The sequence below is a fragment of the Protopterus annectens genome, chromosome 1.part0 (genome assembly GCF_019279795.1).
Source record: "Protopterus annectens isolate FY-2018-M chromosome 1.part0, PAN1.0, whole genome shotgun sequence".
Taxonomy (NCBI): domain Eukaryota; kingdom Metazoa; phylum Chordata; order Ceratodontiformes; family Protopteridae; genus Protopterus; species Protopterus annectens.
The window spans coordinates 1,690,273,739-1,690,295,307 of record NC_056725.1 but is presented as its reverse complement, the minus strand read 5'-3'; the positions used below and the strand labels follow the sequence as shown (position 1 = coordinate 1,690,295,307).

Below are 21,569 nucleotides of genomic sequence, written 5' to 3'. Positions count from 1 at the left end.
TTTATCCTGGCTGAGCCACTGGAAAGGCCAGACAAGGAAGAGGCATTAAAGGTTATCCAGAGTCACCTAATGGCCAAACCTTCTCTCTCAACTGTTTTGTATCACTGGATCTGAAAAATTCATACCAAGAAGCATTACAAGATGTCATTTTCCTCACCCATCTGAGATAAGGATTAGACCCCCACCCCAGGCCTACATCTAAGGCATCCATTTGTATAATGAATATTTGCAGAAAAAGGATAACCAGTTTACACAAGCAATATTTTTAAGAGACAGACAATGTCTTGTCCATTTCCTCTACTTATTTTACATGTTTACGGCACCTGTCTCTTACGTGATCTGTAAGAGAGAATTCATCTATACTCTCCCTAAGGAATTTTCATCAATCCCAAACACCATGAGAATAAGTTGATGAAAGTCAGCCTTGGTACACTTTATTTTTTTTTTCGTAGGGGAAGGCAAGCCCCTTGCATCCCTCTTGTCCCCCAGACTTTTGTCTATTACAATTATATGGTCACATAACAGTGGTGGTGGTGGTGTGTGTGTGTGTGTGTGTGTGTATGTGTGCAAACTCCATGAGTGCTGAAAAGTGGCTTTCAGAAAACTTACTTTGTGGTAGTTTCATTAGCAGAAACCATTATATTAGTTGATGCTCCTGTGAGAGGGTTTATATCAAGGTACAAAAGTGTGACATAGACCAGTGATACTAACTGAGCACACCAAATATGGTCTATACCCAGGGTCTTGGTCACTGGATGTGGGCAGCTTTGTGTTGTCTTCCCTTTGCCATCTTTGGCTTGACCACTACACTGTCCACAATGCATCCCAAATTCAGGGTCTCTAATAAGCCTCTTATAAGCCCATGACATACCTGACTAAGTGGCTGTAAGCCCAAATTTCCACAGAAGTCAAGTAATGTTTCTACTATTGGTAAATGGGATGTCCAGTCCTTTCAGACACAATGCTGCATAATGACCATGTAGCACTAATAGCTTATCCCATCAACTACTAAAACACTGAATGCCCACAAACTAAAATGGATGGACTGCACATTGGAGCAGTCCATCTGGGATGGAAAAGGCTCTTTCAGCTCACAACCTCCCAGTAAGAGACAGAGGCAGCTACAAACACAATTTCTGTTACAGTCAAAATCATGAGCTGTTAGGCTGGCTCCAGTTTTCCATTAGCCCATCTACCCATGGGCACAATGCAGGCATCAAACAAGGAAAGGCAGATGAGTTGTCTGAAGTCAATTCATAAGCAGATGGTGTCACCTGACTTGGGAAACAGTTCTCTGTTCACTGTGTGATTTTTCTATAACACTTGGAGTTAACAGATACAAGAGTGAAGAGTGTTCAGACTCACAGAGGCATTTCCCAGCAAGAATGGGAGTGCATCAGAGTTCAGCTCTGAGCCAATAGCTGGTCATAATGGTGATGGACGACATTAGTAAACAGGTCAAAGGGGGATAGAATAACAAAGCTGCTGTATGCAGATGATGTAGCATTACAAGCAGAGTCTGAACAAGAACTTCACCAAATGACAGGGGGGATGAAATGTAAAACTGAAGGAATATGGAATGCAACAGAGTACAAATAAGACAGTTGTTATGGAAACAAACAGGGTTAATCAGAAGAAGCTGAAAACTCAGACTGAAGGAAAAAACAGTGGATCAGGTTACCAGCTTCAAGTACCTGGGAGGTAGGTTGAGGAGAAGGGAATCCTGAATGAGAACGTCAACCCTAGAATTAGAGGAGCTAGTCAAACTGGCACAGTGTATCAGGGGAAGACTGTGAGAAGAATACCAAAGAAGCTGAAAAGTAAGGTTTACAAAACTGGCGTGACCAGTAAACTGCATGGTACAGAAACCTGGGCAGTATATGCACAGCAGTTGAGGAAGACAAAAGTGATGGAGATGAAGTACCTGAGATGAGTGGTAGGATGCACACTGTGGTACAGATGAAGAAATGTGGACATTAGAATAAAAGCCCAAGTAGCGTCAATTGCAGAAACGATCAAATATAACAGATTTCGGTGGTTCAGGCACATGTACAGGAAGTCAGAAGACAAGCTGTTGAGGAGAATTTGGGACAGAAAGGAAAAAGCAAGAGGAAATGAACACATCCAGCAAAGAGACAGATGGATTGTTTGACAAGACCTGCGACAGTCAGGCATGACTGTCAAAGAAGGTAACAGAGTGGCATCGAATTAAGAGAGATGAGTAGACACCCAGATCCCATGTTGAAAATGGGAAAAGGGGGGGGGGTGATAATAGCGATGATATATCATCTTCAGTTCTACTTCAGAGATTTTACAGGGCAAAAACTGTACCTTTTCACCTTGCTCTTTAGAAAATCATAAGCAACTACTTCAGCACATTCTGTCAAAGATAAAAACACATCATTGCTCAAAGCTCAAAAAATAATTCACTATCCTTTTATGAACAGATAAAGTTTCTCCTATTTTTTTTTTTATTTCTAGTTTAGATATGGAGTCCACATCCATAGGAAATTATGATACACCTGAAACATATCAAGAGTTTTAGCCAACTAAAATAATTTATGTTGCAGTTTCCTCTTGCCAGTTTGGAGCACAGTGTAAAATACTGATCTCACATTTTCCAACATTAAGTATGGTGTCTGCTAAGTGACTAAGGGCTTACTTTTAATTATTAAAATGGAGAAATCACCTAATTCCCAGGTTGACACTCCCCAACTTTCGCACCCTGTTGTTAATATGGGCTATAGTATCTTGTTTCCTTAACATAGGTACCATCACTATGGTTAACTACATTTAGTATCTCAGCCAGACAACACAGTCTTACCATTAACTGTTAAATATGACATAGCTTCCAGAGACCTGGTAAGCACACTCAATTATTAACTTACATTGATGCCTTTGAGTTAGTTTAGGCAATGGTCCTTATCAAGTTCAAAGTAACTCCTCCAACTGGGTTTGCTATTACTAGCACGTTAACTAAGCAATGCTGCGGTTTGAGAAGAAAAGTCTACTGATATTCTGTGAGTGAATCACTCATCTATTCCGACACAGGAACCTTTACTAAAGCTGTGTAATAATGTTATCCTTCATCTTTTCTACTCCCAAATGTCAGTCTAATACTTGCCTGTGTGTTACTTTCAGGACTAGGATTTTGCATTTCCAGGGTGCCAGAAGTGGTCAACATGACCTTTCTATCTTCTTAGTCCTCCAAAAAGTAAAAAGACTACAAAACGAGACAACTTAGGAATACTTCCTGCATTCTTCCACATTGCTTAACATTACTGACAAGTCTATACTGAATGTATGTTTGGCTGTACAATTCTTTTTGTCCTGATGCATGCAAACACATTCATTTTAGGGCTGTAATCAAGAAACTAAAGTCACCATACTGCCCGAGTCTAGGACAGCTTCTGCAATACAGCTTGCAAAGTAAGGAGTGATGCGTTGGTTTGTTTATCTTCACTTGAGAATGCAATCTGATTTTTGTAATACAACTAGATCTGCTGATTGCCGAACTTTATTTTCTCAGAGAGATGGTACAGGCTACAGAAGCCTGTTCCCAGCCGCAACCATGTTTCATAAATGTTAGAATATATAAATGGAAATAATGTTAAAGGTATCAGTGACAAAAATATGACACCAGTACAATATGTTAATAAGATCAATTTAAGGCCATTTTGTTCAGCAGTTACAGTAGGAGAGAGAGAGAACACCTAGCTGAAAAGCGTAGTAGAGTTTGTTTGCACTGGTACTGTGTGTTAAAAATGTTTCAGTGAAGACAATAACAATCATCATCATCACTGCATAATCTTCATGATTAGTTCTTCATCTTTGTCATTTTCATTTTCTGTTTATCTGCATTGCAAATTCATGATTCACATCTTTACCTTCATGAAATGCTCATTGTCATCATCATCGTTATTACCTTCATCACATCTTTTTCTTCAGTGCATCACATGTATTGCACATTCATCATCCTCACTGCATGTTCATCATATTAGTCAAACCTTTATCGCATTTTCATCATAATCACTGTATCTTAATTAAATCTTCATAGTCAGCTTCACAGCATCTTCACATCTTCATAACATCTACATCACTGCCTTTAACTTATCTTTAATCATCTTTACCATCCTCTATCAATTTTTCATCACGTTTCATCATCATCTTCATAGATGTACAGATTATTCTACCAGCTTTCAGACCAGTACAACACACACAAACAGGTTCACTAGGCTGGCTGCACTTGTGGGACATTTTATGCCTAGCCAGCTTTCTTTATTGTGCTTGAAATCACGTACCCCATTTGGTTACAGACTGGCCTTACCGATCACATGGTCGATAATTATATATAACCCCTAATGAGAATAACTGGAATCATACCATAGATAATTTGAGGGGAACCATGCACAGGATAAATCATTTCAAAACTACATCTGTCCATTAGTATACAGGCGCAATCCTGGTTACTACTTATGTTTCCCATTCACAGATCTATGTTTCTTTTGAAAACGGACAGGGATGAACTTTGTTTTACGTGGATAGGGAGTCTGTTCCACAGCATCAGTATCCTTTACAAAATATACATGTCCCTCCAAACTGTTCTTTTGAAGCTGCAGAAGAGGTTTAGATCCCTAGACTGAGTATTTCTGATGCCATTTGACATGCTGATATTCATGCAATCCATCAGTAATGGGTCAGAGGATGCTTTGTATGCTAGACACAGATCACCTCTTAGAAGTCTGTAGGATACTGAGTACTGCGACACGACTTTGAGTCAGTCCATGTGGGACATTTTGTTTAGGCCTTGCATCCTTTTAGTATGGTATTTCTGTGGGTATTCTAGTTGGTGCATGTGTTTGGGCAGCTACATGCCAAATGTGCCATTATATTCAATGATTGGCTTAATGAGGGTTGAGTAAAGGGGGGCAATGATATTCCTAGATCTAAACACAATCCCTTTGTTTGTAAGTTATGCAATACAGAAGGACTTTCTTACAACAGACACATTTGGTCAAAAGATAGGTCACTGTACACACAAGATCCCAAATCTCAAAGAAATTGATAGTTCCCTGATGTAAATGACTTCCTAAAGAATACAATAATTCATTTTTTGGCATTTAGTTTCAGTCGATGACTTTGGCACCAATTATTTACTTGAGACAAACCTTCCTGTAGGATGGCTAACTTATTTGGAGATTCAAAATTTTAACGTCTCAGTATGGGAAGAAGCAGCCGGTGCCTCTTGGCAAACCAGATCAACTACAGAGGTGGAGCTTTTATCACTTCCTGAATTTAAGTGATGATTGGCCATTAAAGAACCCTGCACTGTTCTCTTAAAGTGGAACTGACCCATTTTAGAGTTTTTACTTCTGAAACCACCATTATATTTATTATTGGTGTTAGTTGCTGGTTTAACATTTTTGACTACATTTTCAAACGCAAAATAAGCTTAATCATTCTCATAAGCTATTATATCCCTTAACAGCTTTGAACTTTTGCGTTTAATAACAGTCTCTTCATGTTTTCCAACTTCTTCTTCCATAAGCATACATTAAGATGCCCTCAGTATAAAAAGTTTTTATTTTCGGTATTGGAACAAAAGGAAATGGATGTGAGGGGTGGTGATTTTAAAACTCAATTAGAACACAGAGAAGCCTTGTGGTAAATTACATTAAATTCCGACCACAAACCATGATTAAATGAGGCTGTGAATATAAAATGTTTTTTTAAAACACCGTAGGGTGTATGTTAAAAACAGATTTTTTGAAATTGATTGTTTTTTTTTTTTGGTTAATTGATTTTAATGTTATAATTGAAGTGTATTTTCTATTGGTTTACTTTGACTATTTAAACTTGTACTTCTAGTTAGTTAATGTATCTGTTTTTTCTGAAGAAGTCTCAGATGAAAGCGAGTAATAAATGCAAGTTTACAGTAACATTTTGGTCTACCTTTGTCTTTGGCTATTCCAGTGGTGTTTTCTTAGTTTGCTTTTCTGGAATTGTGAACTTTTGTGGTTTCCTTATTTGGAGATTCAATGATTGCTCCTAGTGTGCAGTCATCTGTAAACTTTGTCAGCCTGAGCTCTTTGGTATTGGCTTTTACCTTCAGAGAAGTATCTGCCAAATAGGAGAGGTCACAGCACAGAACTGTGGGGGACTCCTCAGGTAAATGGTCTCCTTGTGGAGGTAACTTCCCCTATTTTGATTATCTGAGTGCTACCTGTGAGCCAGATGGAAATCCAGTGGGTGAAACAGAGGCTTAGTCACAGTTTATTTAGCTTTTCTCCTATGCCCGAGTGGGGAACTGGGTCAAAGGCTTTGGCCAGGTCAAAGTATACACTTTACTGTAGGACTATCATTGTGCTGGCTCACATAGTCCTAGTTTTCTTCCTAAAAGTGATCACCCATGGTAGACAACTGTTTATTATATTTCTGTTATCACACTGTATGCTAAAGCACTATACACTTTACTAGGGGATCTTATACTGTTCCATTTTACTTTTGCTACCTTTCCCTGGAAAATAACCATATTTTTTACTGATTTATTATATAACTGATTGAGAGCAGACTTTACTGCATTATGTGTTCTCTTTATACTCTGAAGACTACCACAACACATCTACCCACTACAAACAATTTCTCTTAACTAAATCACCAGAAGTGGCACCAGATGACACAGAATCACCAAGTAATTGGACAGCTACTCAGAAAACAGTAAATCTAAACATAAACATTGTATTACACTTAATACACACAGTTCCAATGAAGTAACTGAAATCCACATATTTTAGAATTACAAACTCAATTTACATGATGGGAGCACAACTACAGCAAAAAAGAAACCATTAAAAATAAGCATACAATGTTTAGGAATGTGTAAAACCCATAATGCATACAGAGTCTTTCAAAGAGTTCAGAAGTAGCAGCTGTAGTTATGTTTAAAGATGGATAAGTTTTCCTGAGACAGACAAAATGCTCTCAGTCATTCCCAGAAAGAAAGGATAACCATAGAGGTCATCATTTATGAAAGATGATGATTCCAAATGGCTGACAAATTCTAGCATTAAACCCATCATGGCCAACAGCCATATAGTTCCCTAAGGGAAGATACCCACGCCAGAGATGCTGCATAGCTCATGATAAAAAGTGATGAAAAGGAGTTAAAGTTCAGTGAATATGTACTACATGGGCCCACGCAAGCCACTGGGCCTGGCTTGGCTGGCTTTCACATATGCTTTGTTGAGTATCTTAAATTACTTCTAACACTGGAAGAAGTGAAGAAGGGGAATAAAATGCTTTGAAATGAAATATATGCTGAAAACAATTTCAAAGTTTTGCTTTAAAGCATTATTTACTACATGAAGTGAATTAAAACCGTTATTAATCACAATTTCAACCATATGTGCAGACAACTGTTTTACAGGTAAGAAACACACGCACACACACACACACACACACACACACACACTAGAAATAATTAGGTGAATATGGCTGGCTTTTACTGCATGAATGAAAACTATTTGTTTCTTTACTAATCACAATTACAGACAATGTTACTGCGTTATTATTCAAGTGTGTTACTATTGTGTATATACACATACATAAGTGTTCACAAAAGTTGGTGTATGAGATGAATACACCTATTTTTTTGTTAAAACAGTTTGGAGCTGCTGTTATGAAGTATTTCTGCCTTTTCCTGGAAGTCTAGGTAAGGCATGAGGAAGTACAGCAAACATGAGCTCTCCTGCGAGTGTGCAAGCTTACACATACCTGGACACACCAGCTGGGATACACCTGCTTGCACATAATGGTTTACTATCAAAATGTGGAGCAGCACTTATGTGAAACTGGGATGGTCAAGCGTGTCCGTCCAGTTTCCGTAATGCTCTCCTGAAAAATATTCTAATGCACATTATCGAACAGCAGTGTACATTCACTATTAAGATAACAGATCGCACTAATGTGGGGATCAGGAAATTTACCTTTTTCCTCACTGTAGTGCGATCTCAGAGTTGGAATATATAAAATGCAGGTGGGGCAGTTGAGGGGTGCAGCCCCCCATGGGTGGTGCAGGGGGCTTGCTCCCCTACAAAACCGTAAGAACTTGTGCTTCAGCTTTACCACAACAGCCTGAAGGTCTGACGTCATCTCCTGGTACTTAGAATTATTTTGAATGCTGACTGAGGTAATCATGTTCGAGATTTTTACAAGAAACATTATCAAATTCGACAATACTATTCAACCACATAAATAGAAATTTTTGTGCCTTTCCACACTTTAATAGCAAACCAGCATAAATACATAGGCATGGATCCTCTCTCCAGTATGACATGTTTTTATTTGTAGTGTATGGTTTCTGTGTAGATGTTTAAAGTGATTTTGTAAGAGTTGTTTTACCTCATAATTATATGCTTAATGTGGTAACTTTCATTTGTGTTTGCTCCCAGTAGCAATATTTGTAAGATTGTTTTACTAGATGCTTCTTACTTTGAGACTGTGGCATCACAGTGAAGAGCAAATTGTATTTATTACATTTTATACTGACCATTCTCTCTCCAACTTATGGTGGCTTCAGAGTGAGGACCACTACATAATTATTTTTTTACTTGTGGGTGGTATATCTGCATGAAACCTTATTCTCATTTGAGTACTGATGGCACAATTATTTGTTCCATGCAGTGAGGTTAAGGAAATGTGTTTTTGGGGAATCTTTGCTTTAGTGATATACCAGAAATACAAGCACATATAGTTTTGTTAGACAAAACATACACACAGCCCTGTATTGTGATTTAAAGTACTGTTTCGTAATGTAATCAGTACAAAGTGGCTGTGAAATCCCAGGTGCATATTTTAAATTTAGCTACTGTGTGAATGCTTGCTGCTACCAAATACATGCTGTACAATGTTGTTGTCTTTCGGCTTTTACCGGTTAGGGGTCGCCACAGCGGAACTCCGGTCCGCTAATGATTGGCAGTAGATTTTGACGAACAACGAGGTGCCAGCTAGTAAAATCATGTCCTCCTAGAACAAGGAAAGACAGCCATGTCACTTTCATTTTGCAGATATTCAGTATGTTAATACCTGACATACACACCAGTGTGTTTTTTTCTTGAGAACTAATTTTGTTTTCTCTTCAGCTCTTTCAGAAAAAAGAGTGTAATTCAGTTACATGTACATTGTTTTTACATAAATTAACTAACCATATGAACTAATAAAGGTGAAAACATTTTAAACTTACGTCCTTTTCTAGTGCATCAGTCGACTCTCCACCAAGTGACCCAGTTCTACTTGAAAAAGTTAATGGCAACTGAACTTGCTTTTGGTCTCGAAGAGGTAAACGCTCTAACTCCTGCCATTTCTTCTCAATCTCCTCTGTTATTTTATGCCGCTGCTCTTCTGTAAGGGCAGGGGCTTGCAGTGTTCTCTCTGATCCCTTTCTCAATACTTCATTGATGAGGTCTTCCCGATGTAAGCCACTACTACTGTTGCTGCCGCTGCCTGAGCCTTCAAACCATCTACGCTTCTCTTCAGTCTTCTGGGCCTGTTCTCGCTCAACTTCTTCCCAGTGGCCGCTTTCCAACTGACTTTCAGAATGTAACCTTGAACTTTTCACCCTCTGCGAATGTTCCTGTGAGACATGCACTGGCTGGATAGGTTCTAATTCCACATAATCAAATGTCATTGGCCTAGGATTATGAGATTCCGTTCTTCTGTTGCTATTACTTCTCATAATAATGTCTGACACAGGTCGTTCCTCCTCAACCCTTGCTGAACTCTTCCTGGACTGAGCATCACGAAAAGCATTTTCCTTATTGCTGTCTGACAATCTAGGATTTAAAATGTAGTGTCACAAGAAAGTCAACAGTTTATTTATTGCCAAAACTTGATTGTTTAAGAAACATACATTTTGAAGTTTAGATTGGATAAATTACTGCACATACTTTAGTAAGGAATCAGAGACTTAACACAAAATCAAGTAGTTGATTTCAAACTGATATACCAGAAAAGAACAAAAACAGTCAAGTTGTACCTTACAAATGGTGACTACAGAACAAAAGAAATCTGAGAGGTGGAGCACAATAAATATTGGTTTAGAACTGATTTTGTAAGTTAACCCAGCAAAAGCGCTTCTTGAAAGTACACAGAACTGCCTGCAGTTATAGCAGTTGTGTTTTTAATCAATTAATTAAATCAATCAATCAGTCTAATTACAAATGGAAGGAATAACCTAGTAAGCGATGTATAATGCTAACATACTGCATAAACCTGGTACTAAACTAAACTCAAAGATGCAATATTTTTGTCACTTTCAATACCTACCTGCACAGATGCCAATTTAGTAGAATGCCAAAAACTTTGAAGAAAAAAATGGAATTAATCTATACTGACAAAAAACAGAAAGCCACAATGTCCACATACGTCTGCACTTTGTCATCATCAGTGAAGCACTACCCACAGCCACAAAAGAAAGTAATGAATCAAAGTACTTGACTAATATTAATATAAGGCTTGGCATTTACTAAACGAGGGTGAATTGTATGCACAACACTGACTTAGGGGACACAGACTGGACTTGGTTGTTTGGTGGCAGGTACAGTTAAGGTTAGTAATGTTTTATTTTAATCAGTGTAGACCATACAAATAACTTTTACTGACTGGGTAAAAAATGGATCTGATGTTGTCAATTTTCAATCATTCCTTGACAACTGGGTTCGTTTCTGATCACTGGATCTGACTCGGCTATTACTAAAGCTCGTGGCCAACAAAAAACTCTCAAGTTCCTCCCTTTCCCTAATGCACCAACCCTAACACTCCTCAGATCTCATTTGCTGCTTTAGAGTGAAGATGTGGTTGGGGTCGCCTTTACCTCTCAAGCTACATAGCCTTTTTTTAATTCACATAAGTGAATTTTTCATATAATTCTTTAATATTATATTCTTTACTCTTATACCTTCCTTTCTACACTTTACAGTCTACCTTTTTACCATTGGTGGTAGTTCCATCTTTTGTACCCTTTTTTAGGGTAATCTTCTTACCATCGTTGGTACCTTTTTTTTTTTTTAAGGAACTTTTCTTACTTTTGTTTTTTTGTTATTAGCATTAGAAATATCAGAGAAAGCTTCCTTGCGGTTTAACAAATGTATATAATGTGGACATAAAATTCCTCTTTCAGACTCTCACACTATGCATGTATTATTTAGGCCCTCAGCACCTAAATGTTGAATGCAAGATTTGTCAGGGATTTAATCTTAGGGCCTTGTCTGATAGGCAGAATAAATTAATATTAAAGGATTACTCCCTTCTTCCTTTTCTGAAGCATTATCTAAGGCTCAACACCAGGAGTCTCACTGAGGCAGATGTGGACAGTATGAGGAGGAAGTTTCTCTCTACACAAATACAGATAAGGAGTTATTCCGGCTCCTACCCCATCGGGTCAGAAAGCCATTATAAGCACTACACAGCCTTTTACGGATCCTTCACTGACTTGCCCAGTTGTTTTGGTGCCCTTGGGTCTGAGTCTTCTAGAACCATTGATTTCGGATCTGAAGATCTTTGTTTGGATCTGAAGCTTATTCTGAATGTTCTGTCTCCTATGGTTTCAGATTCAGACAACTCTCAGAGTCGAGGTGTCCTTGTCGGATCTGAGGTGTTAGAGCAAACTCCAAAGTTTTCAAAGCTGTCTCTGCCCCTTGGAGCTTCAGCACTGGATAGCTTGGCTCCAACTTCTGCCTTGGATAGGCTGCCTTCAACACAAAAGGAGCCAAGAAATCAGAAGCTTGGCTTCTCATCTCCATCGGCCTCCTTCTCCCAGGAGCAGTCTGCCTTTGAAGTAGTGGAGAGGGTGTTTTTTTGCTCCTGCAGGATGGACAATTCCTGCTGCCTCAGATCATCCATCTGAGTCCCACATGTCTTTATGCATTGAGCCTCATTATCCTGGTCCACAGGCACAGCCCACCCAAAGTCTCCAGGATGCCCAACAGGGTATTATCATTTCTTCTGATACCTCTCTGGAACATCCCACCAAAGAGGTCCCTAGGAAGAGGAAGTGCAAGAGGACGGTCTTGGATTCCTCTCAGGATTCTGTCACTGAAGACACTGACTTTGATGAAGGGGATAGGTCTCCAAGATCACCACTTGAAGATGCCCCTGACATCCTAAAGCAAAGGGGTGGTTGGTCGGCCCAAAACCCTTCGTAGGAGTAAGTGTTCCTGCAGGTTTTTTAATCTGGCCTGTCTATCTCCTGGGTGACTCCACCTGCCAATGAGCTCATTGATTTGGTCTCTCAGCAGCTGTGGAAGGAGCCTGACACAGTTGAGCCAATCCCCAAGAGACAGGATCAGATTCTGGCACCACCTGTACGCAAGGAATTTTGGAGCAAGGGAGTGCCTGTAGATGCCATGGTCATGGCAGCAGCCACTAAAAGAACTTGTGGAAAAGAGTTCCTCTGTCCATCCCCCTAACAGGGAGTCTAGGGCACTAGACAGATTTGGGAGGCATGTGCATGCTTCAGCAACATTTGCTCACAGATCACTGAACTATCTGGCCCATTTTACAAGACTTCAAAGGGATTTGATAAAATAACTATCAAATTCTCTTTCAGGATCCATCACTGCTGAGGCTCAGTCTTCTGTGGCATCACAGTTGGCTACCCTATTATCGATGTTTAACTCATCCATGAGGCCTATCTCACATGTGGCTGAAGGTACCTCAAGGGCGTCAGGTTCAGGCATATTCATACAGATGCATGCCTGGATGCACTTGCGTGATTTTGTAGAGCTCTTCAAATCCTTGTTCTTCAATGTTCCTTTTGACAGCAGTTCTCCGTTTAGCCCTAAAGTGAAGGACACACTCTCCACATGCGAGAAGGGTGGAAAGACCCTCTCTGCAGTGGGTGCATGTTTTTCAACCCCTCAAAGAACCATCTCAAGGAATCAGCAAGGTGGTCAAAAAATGTGGTTCAGGAAGTCCAAGGGTCTTTTCCAAGATCCATGTGGAGACAGTTCCTCCAGAGGCAGAGGGGGGAAATCAAATGGAAGATGCCACCTGCATGGCAGAGGAGGCCCACAGAACCAAGAGTCTAGAGATTCTTTTTCTGATAGACCCTATCAGAGCTCCTCAAAGGAGGCCTGACTTTCCCTCTCTGGAGGCAGTCAGGGGCCATTTATCTCTGCAACAGAGAGCCTGGCTAGAAATCACAAAAGATAACTGGGTGCAGAAGATTATATTCATTGGTAATATAATTCCCTTTTCCCTTCCACCTCTACATCTATACAAACTTCCCGATGTACCACCCAGTCAGGGGGAATCAGCAGCAATATAAATTCAAAAGCTGTTAGAAAAAATAGTCATCTAAGAAGTCCCACCTGACCAAATAGAATCCGGAAATTACTCAAGATTCATTTTAGTATTAAAGAAAACAGTGGAGTTGAGACCAATTCTGGATCCTATTATCTTGATCAAGTCAGTTCAACACAAAGTTTCGGATGGTCACAGTTCAGTCCATTCTGCCTTTTTTGAGCAAGGATGATTGGTTGTGATCAACAGACCTTCAGGATAAGTACTATCATATAAAAATGAACAGACGATCCAGAAGGTATCTATGCTTCTGGCTGGGAGCCAGTCCTTATCAGTTCAGGACACTTGCCCTTTGGCCTCACCACAGCCCTCAGGGTGTCACCAAATGCATGGCAGTGGTAGCAGCTCACTTGAGACTACAGGGATTCAGAGTGTCTTTGTATTTATACGACTGACTCATTACTGCCCTGACCAGGCATCTACTACTAAAAGCATGGGATGAGTTGCTCAGACTTGCTGCAATCTTGGATAACTATAAACTACAAGTCTCATTTGGAACCATCTCTAGCACTGAAATTTATAAGAGCAGTGTTCAATATGGAATCAATGACAGCTTCCCTTCCCCTCTCATGAGTACTATCAGGTTCCAGTTCAAAAATATATTCTTTCATATCACAATTTCAGCTTGATTGATTCTACAAGCCCTAGTGTCAATGTCAGCAGGGATAATTCTAGTTCCCCTTGCAAGATGGATGGTGCAGTGGTGCAGCGGTTTACATTGTCGCCTCACATCAAGAGGTTCGCCAATTTGATTCTTGGCTGGGGTGCTTTCTCTGCATAGTCTGCATATTCTGTTTTTTTCTCCAGGTGCTCTGGTTTCCACCCGTATTAGAAACACATGCTTTTGAAGCGTTTTTCCTCGGGCCTCTGCTGAAAATTGGCTCGTTCCAAGTCGGACTTTCCTGGTAAACAAATGTTAAATAAATAAAGATTTCATATGATAATTCTTCAATGGATACCGTCAACACAATGTTTAATTCTTTACCACCCCATGTCAGCCCAAATAAAAATAACCTGTGTATGCAAAAATTACCATTGCTGGTGGAGTCAATCAAATCAAATTTTACAAGGTCATCCCTTCATTCTCCCTCAATCCAGAGACGTAGTGACCATGAACGGTTCCACTTCATATCATCGAATTATCATTTCATCGAATTTCAAATCATCGAGACCAAATCGTCAAAAACTCATTTCATCGAAAACTCATATAATCGAATCTCAAATCATTGAAAACTATAAAGCAACTAGAAATAACACCCCAGACACTGTTTACTACATTTATGCAGGGGGGCAAGCCCCCCTGCACCCCCATGGGGGGCTTCACCCCCCACCCCCCGTAATTAAATATGCCAACTCCGAGGTCACACTACAGTGGGGTTAGGAAATTACCTTTTTACCCCACTGTAGTGCGACCTTGGATTTGGTATATTTATTTATGGGGGGGTGTGGGGGGTGCAGGGGGGCTTGCCCCCCCTGCATAAACGTAGTAAAAACTTTGTGGAATGTTACTTCTAGTTGCTTTATAATTTTCAATGATTTGAGATTCGATGATATGAGTTTTCTACGAAATGAGTTTTCAACAATTTGGTCTCGATGATTTGAAATTCGATAAAATGATAATTTGATGATATGAAGTGGAACCACCACAGACACATCCCAGAGTGGATGGGGGGCACTTCCTAGGAAAAACAGTCCAAGGCACTTGGTTCCTCGAAGAGGCCAAAACACATATCAATGTTCTGGAAATGAGAGCAGTGCTCTTAACGTTGCAGGCATTCAAGACTCTCACCCTTTTAGGACAATAGCGATTCAGATGGACAACATGTCAGTAGTTTGGTACATCAACAAACAAGGGGGAAACGGGTCTTACTCCTTATGTTGAGAAGCTGTCAGGGTTTGGCAATGGGCAATCACTTCCAAATACTTTCTAAAAGCAATACAGATTCTGAGGAAGTCCAACGTGACAGCAGACAAACTGAGCAAGTCCATTTTACTACCTCACAAGTGGTCTCTCTATAAAAAAAGTGACAGATATGATTTTCAATCAATGGGTTCAGCCTTACTATGATCTTTTTACAGCTCCCCTAAACAACAAGTGCAGCAGCTTCTTCATACTCCTCTTCCCACAGTGGGAATCACCGAGAGATGCTCTACTCCAAAATTGGGGGGGGGGGGGTCTTCTCTATGCCTATCCACAAATTACCTTAATTCCCAAATTTCTACAGAAAGCTGGCTGGTTGAAAAGCAAGGTTTTCTTCTTTGCACCTTACTGGCCTCAACAGATTTGGTTCCTCTCCCTTTGGCCTCATCTACTGTACTCACCTTGGATTCTGAATCAGATTTCAGACCTCCTGTCTCACCCGACAGGCATGACACACATCTAGATATTTCAAACCTCAAGCTAACAGCATGGTTTCTCCAATTCCCTTGATAGCCATCCAACTGATACTGTCTTCCCAGATTCACCATATACTTCTATCTTCACATAAGGTTTCAACAAGAAAACTTTACAGAAGCAAAGTGAAAAGATTTGCTTTCTGTGCACAGCAAAACACAGTGACCCCTTTTCAGCTGTTGTACAAAGTGCCCTGGAACTTTTGGCAACAAATTTTAATGAGGGAGCTAGCTCCTTAACAAAAGTCCAGTTAGCAGCAATTTCTTATTTTCAAATTGGACTTGACAATTCTTCCTTGGCTTCATCTAAACTTTATAAAGCCTTTTTAAGAGGAACCCTCCTGCTCAAACCACCATATAAAGATCCCATCCCACCATGGGACTTAAATTTGCTACTACAAACCTTAATTCAATCCCCCTTCGAACCAGCAGCTAAATGTGAACTTAAATTCTTGACCTGGTAAAATATTTTTGTAGTGGCCATTACTTCTGCTAGAAGAATCTCAGAACTTCAAGCTTTCTTACCTAAACTTCCTTGCTTGATTTTTCATAAGGATAGAGTGATATTACATACCAACGTTTCTTTCCTTCGTATGGTGGTGTCAGAATCCAGTATCAAGCAGTTAATTAATTTACCAGTTTTCTTTCCCAAATTATCAAACAAAGGTGAATATATTTTACATTTACTGGATGTTCACAGACAATTACGTTTTTACTTACAAAGAACAAAAGAAATCAGAAAAACAGACCAATTATTTGAATCCTCTGCAGAATCACAATTGGGCAGATCAGTTGCAAAAGTCACTTTAGCCAAATGGCTGATGGACTGCATAATGTTTACTTACAAGTTGGGCCTAACATTACCAAAACCTAAAAGAGCAGATTCGACTAGGACTCTGGCAACTTTCACGGTATTTCTTTATAAAGCTTCCATGATGATATACGCACAAGTGCAACCTGGACAAATCCTCATACGGACAGTAAATCTGGATGAAAGTGCTCATTCCATTTGTGTTTTGAAGTAATAAAGCAGAGTTCTACAACTTATTTGGGAATTTAGCGAGTTAACCACTGTGGAGAACTATGTGCAGTAGTCTTAAGAGCTAAGGCAGTAGGAAACAGAATGGCCCACCATCTGAAGAATCAGAATAGTGAACTGTGAAGCACTGAAGTACCACATGATACTCTGCACCTTCGGTGAAGTTCTACACCGCGATGCCTGATAAAGATATACAGCACCAAATGAACATGAGGCAATGATACAGCTGTTCACAACTGATATATCCCTGAAGCAAACAAGCACAAGAATCAGCCATACACCTAGCAGAATGACCCACCAAAGCACACGGTACCAGCTACTTAAATGAACTGTGACAAAGAACACCTAATAGTGCACCTGCATATGATTTGTATGTCACCTGCTCAACTACATTACCTTCCATAATCAGGACAAAGAAGGCAATGACTGATTTTTGTGCATCATGTAGAGATAAAACTAGCTAATGGTAACCATTCATGGATGCAGGACATTGCAATAACCCCTTCCACCATGCATGGATTCTGCCCCTACTAAGAAAAGACAAAGGCACCCTGTAGTCATAATACTAATGGATGGTGAAAACCAAGTTAAAGAGGACACAGTCTCCTGGGACTCAACCACTGGGAAGAAAAATACAGGAAAATAAATGGAATGACTAAGAAATGAGTTGGACACCGTCTTCAGAAGGAAAAAAGATTTATCAGAATAAATAGCTTGTATTTATGAAATACTGGATAGGATTTCCAAAAAGTGAAAGCCTGGAGCTCTTAAATCCCACTTGCAGGTGTAATATGAAGCAGGAACATGATCTTTCAAGAGATGAACCTCATATCTGGAATCAGATGGGTTGGCTGATTTTGGCATATGACATCACCCATGAAATCCAAATCATAAGCTCCCCTGCAATTTATAAATACCAACTCTAAAACTGCAGTACAATGGGGAAAGGGTCAATTCACACTTTTTGCTGTACAGCGACCTCCCACAGACAGGCACTGGTACTGATCAGAGACATTGATCTTGTATGACAGCAACCAACACATTCAATATTTGAATGTTTGACAAAATAAATTAATTCCCATGTGTGGTTATATGTCATACCTCACATCAAATAGCCATAACATAGACAGCCAAAAACATCAACTCAATCAACAGCCAAACTTTCAGTACAATAACGTCAACGACAAAATTCTGGCAGCTAAGTGCACATACAAAGAGGAGGCATAAAAAGTAAAAATAAACTTTTTGGGGGGAAGATAAGCCCCCTTGCACCACTTCACCCCTACTAATTACATACACTAATGCCAAGATCATACAGTCTCCACCAGGATAAGGGTATAGTCTCCTTCCCTGACATCTGTTGATCTTGCACACCTATTGACCATCTGTTTTGTCAACCAAAAGTGTATTCCTCTCTAGGAAGTCTGCTATATTTAGCATATAGTTATATCCACACAGGACATACAAGATAGCTGCAGAATGATCAACAGATTCATTTCTCCTAGTGCGTAAAATGAAACAGAGATAAAGGCCAGTAATTATGCAAGTTTTAGCAAATTCAGTTACTGGCTATTATGTACATTGCCTGGATGCCAGCAAAGAAAAAAATTCAGACAGCATGAAAGAAAATCAACTAGAAAAGGTGAACAGAAACAATGATTGGGAAGAATCCTGAAATTGTTCAACAAAAAGCAGTTCAAGCTCCAGCTTTGGCACAAGAAATGGCTTCCAGTAATCTAGATGAAAAAATAAATCAAATGTGCTCAGACCTCATTAAAATAAACAAAATATTGAAGGAGTAGATCAATCAAATAACAAAAGGCTGGAAAATGTTAAAAGCTTTAAACATCTATTCAAAAGAACTGCTAAACTGCAAAAACCAGAGGCTGAAATGAAGAAAAGGCTGGCTGACTATGAGACTGCTTAAGAAAAACAGTTGCAAAAAATTGCAGAGTTATCGCATGCAATGAAAACCTAAGATTTTCTGCTATACCAGATAAGCTGGAAGGAACAGACTGTATTACTTTTACGAAAACACAAATAATCAACTGGCCTGGTATTCCACAGTTGGTTTGTTAACTGAAAGTGTATGCTCCAAATCTGGCTATGAGAAAGCAGCCAAGACATATATTAATAAACATGCAATCACATGAGCAGAAAGCATTGAGCCTAACAAAACCGTGCCAGAAGGACAAAATATTAAAAAATGGAGATAGAGTGTTTGTGGAAAATAATTATTCACTGCACACTTGGCAAAGAAGAAGGAAATTTATGCCAACGACCAAGGAACACTGATTGGCAGATTTGAGATTCATGCTGTGGTATCAAGTTGTCTTCAGAATATTTTTTCCTGGAGTATTAAAGTCATTTTTGATGCTGAACAGCCAAAAAAGGAAATACAAAAATGTGTCCAAGAAAAAGTTAGCAAACAGAAGGGGACTCTGCTTCTCATTCTTCTGATGATAAAGCTGATAAGGAGACTTTGCCAGTAAAACCTTTTCCACACTGTAGGGTGAATGAAAAGTATATACTCCATTTCATGTAATTAATGTTTGGAAGGGCACTAAAAAGAAAGAAAAAAGTAACTGTAAATAAAGCAATTGTTGATCTTAATGGTATTTGTATAAAATATTTCATGTTACAAATTGCATGCTATATAGTAAAGCATTTTAGTTATTGTTGTATGTGATAAAGATACTAAAGTAAACAAGTACCTTTTCCCCTTCTTTTTTAGTTTTAAGAAACGTAAGCATTACATTGTAAAAATAGAAGAAAGGTGGACAAAAGCATGTTTAAGTTAATATGCTTTAATCTTGGATTGTTGAGGTGGCGGATGGGGTGTAAAGTGCTTAGATTATAATATACAGAGTTGATATATTTTGCCTTACATTCTGCATAGGTGAATATCTGGATTAAGGCCCTTAACTTAATCTAATAAGTTATTTGTAAGCAAGTAAATAAGAGAATACTGGGTATAATGAAAAATGTTCCTTTAGCAAACAAAATGTTTGGTGTGAGATGAAAAGTATGCAACTGAGGGCAGCTGTAGATTTTGTTCTTATGTTTCCATGGAGAAAAGCTGACTACAGATGCAGGGAATAAAAGCCAGAGCACTTTTTAAAACTACAAATTAACATTTTCTGAAAGTTTCATGTCCGAGAGGGGAATAAAGATAAGACAAGAACGGACAGCAATTAGTGTAAGTAGGAGCACAGGCCATAACATATACTTTAGAATGGCTAACCTTAATTTTAGGTTAGATAATGGTTGTGGGTATAGCTGTTGATTTGGGACAATTGTTTCAATCCGGAGGGTTAAACTTCATTATTTGATAGTGTATATAGCTGAGTACTTGTTTTAAGTTAAGAGGTCAGGCATATTTTTATCAACCATAGGAGATGTTGTGGACAATAATTAATAAAGAGTTAAGGGATTTATCTGTGAGGGGAAGAGGTCAAGAGTCAAGTGGGATATATTGACCCTTCCAATAGAAGAAGGTGGTTTAGGATTACCTAAATTGAAGGCATATTTTAGAGCTACACAGTTAAGGCTCATATACAAAACACAAACAGAAAGCTATAATTCAGTGTGGTAAGGAATGATGATGGAATGGGGGGAATTTGAGAAATAAGAAGAGAGCGGGATTTTGAATGAAGATCCTTAAGGAGAATAACAGCAGCCATGCTGAATATTATATTCATAAAGTAGCAGAAAGCATTCTAAGAACAAAGCTAACATGAGAATTGAGAATGACGTTTTTCTGATAGGGATGACTGCAATTAGGAGTACATAGAATAGGTAAGAGGGGGCTGGGTATTAACTGGAGAAAACTGTGAAAGCACCACAGTATTGGGTGAAAATAACTACAGAGAGGAGGTAGTAGAATGGGAAAAGGCCAATAACACTTTCGGAATGGAGGCTTGAAACCACGTTCCCTATCAGGAATTGCTATCAAAGTATAGGCAAAGAGAAAGGGATAGAGGAATACTAAGTGAAAGAAATGCTTTGCAGGTAGAGTTTTTTTAACTAAATCAAGAACAGAAGCTGCTGTTAAATAATGTATAGCTAGTATTGCTTATAAAATATTGTACAATACATATAGGAATTCATCAAAAGAGGTTGGAAATGACAGGGAAGAGAGAGCTTGGATAAGCAATTCACAAGGAAACAATAACAGGACATATGCATGGTTCCAAAGTATGCAATAAGACCAGAGGAATTAGGATTTTTACTTTTAATTGTCTGCATAGGTATTCTATACCCCAAGCAGATTCCAAAGATTATTTTCCTCAGGTGGAATTGCAAATGTTGAAGGTGTAACGGGAAGAAAGAGACAACTGGGAACATATGTTTTGGGAGTATAATGAGTTGGCAGATTTCAAAAATTACATATACAGTACTCTGTCAGATATATGTGGTGAGCAAATGTGTGTAACTGAGGAATTTTTTTTTTCTGAGCTGGGATACAGAATCTGAATTGCCTAGGTATAGTAAGGCCTTGCTAAGTTTAATTCTGCTGGCTGCCAAAAAAATTAATTAATAGAAAATGAAAATCAAAGTCTAAACCAAATGCATCTGAAGTAATGAAAATTGTAATATAAATAAAATAACGAAGTAGAATCTTTAGAAAAGGGTAAGAGCAAATTACATACAGAAATGGAAACTGCGGGAGCAATACACCCAGAATAATGTTTGGAGGGGAGTGAGATTTAAGGGAAGGCATCAATTATGCAATTTATGTAATGTTGGACTGATGATGGTTACACAAAAATATGAG

The 21,569-nt window shown here is 39.0% G+C and overlaps 1 protein-coding gene across 2 annotated transcripts in view; it reads right to left on the bottom strand.

The window, feature by feature from the left end:
* The window catches only part of LOC122799515 (TRIO and F-actin binding protein), a 3,126,988-nt gene that overhangs the window by 460,432 nt on the left and 2,644,987 nt on the right, over positions 1-21,569 (bottom strand). For both annotated transcript variants that reach the window (XM_044068636.1, XM_044068645.1), the window contains one exon: positions 9,242-9,830. In XM_044068636.1, the coding sequence (XP_043924571.1) occupies positions 9,242-9,830 (589 nt within the window). The remainder of the gene's footprint in view (positions 1-9,241; positions 9,831-21,569) is intronic.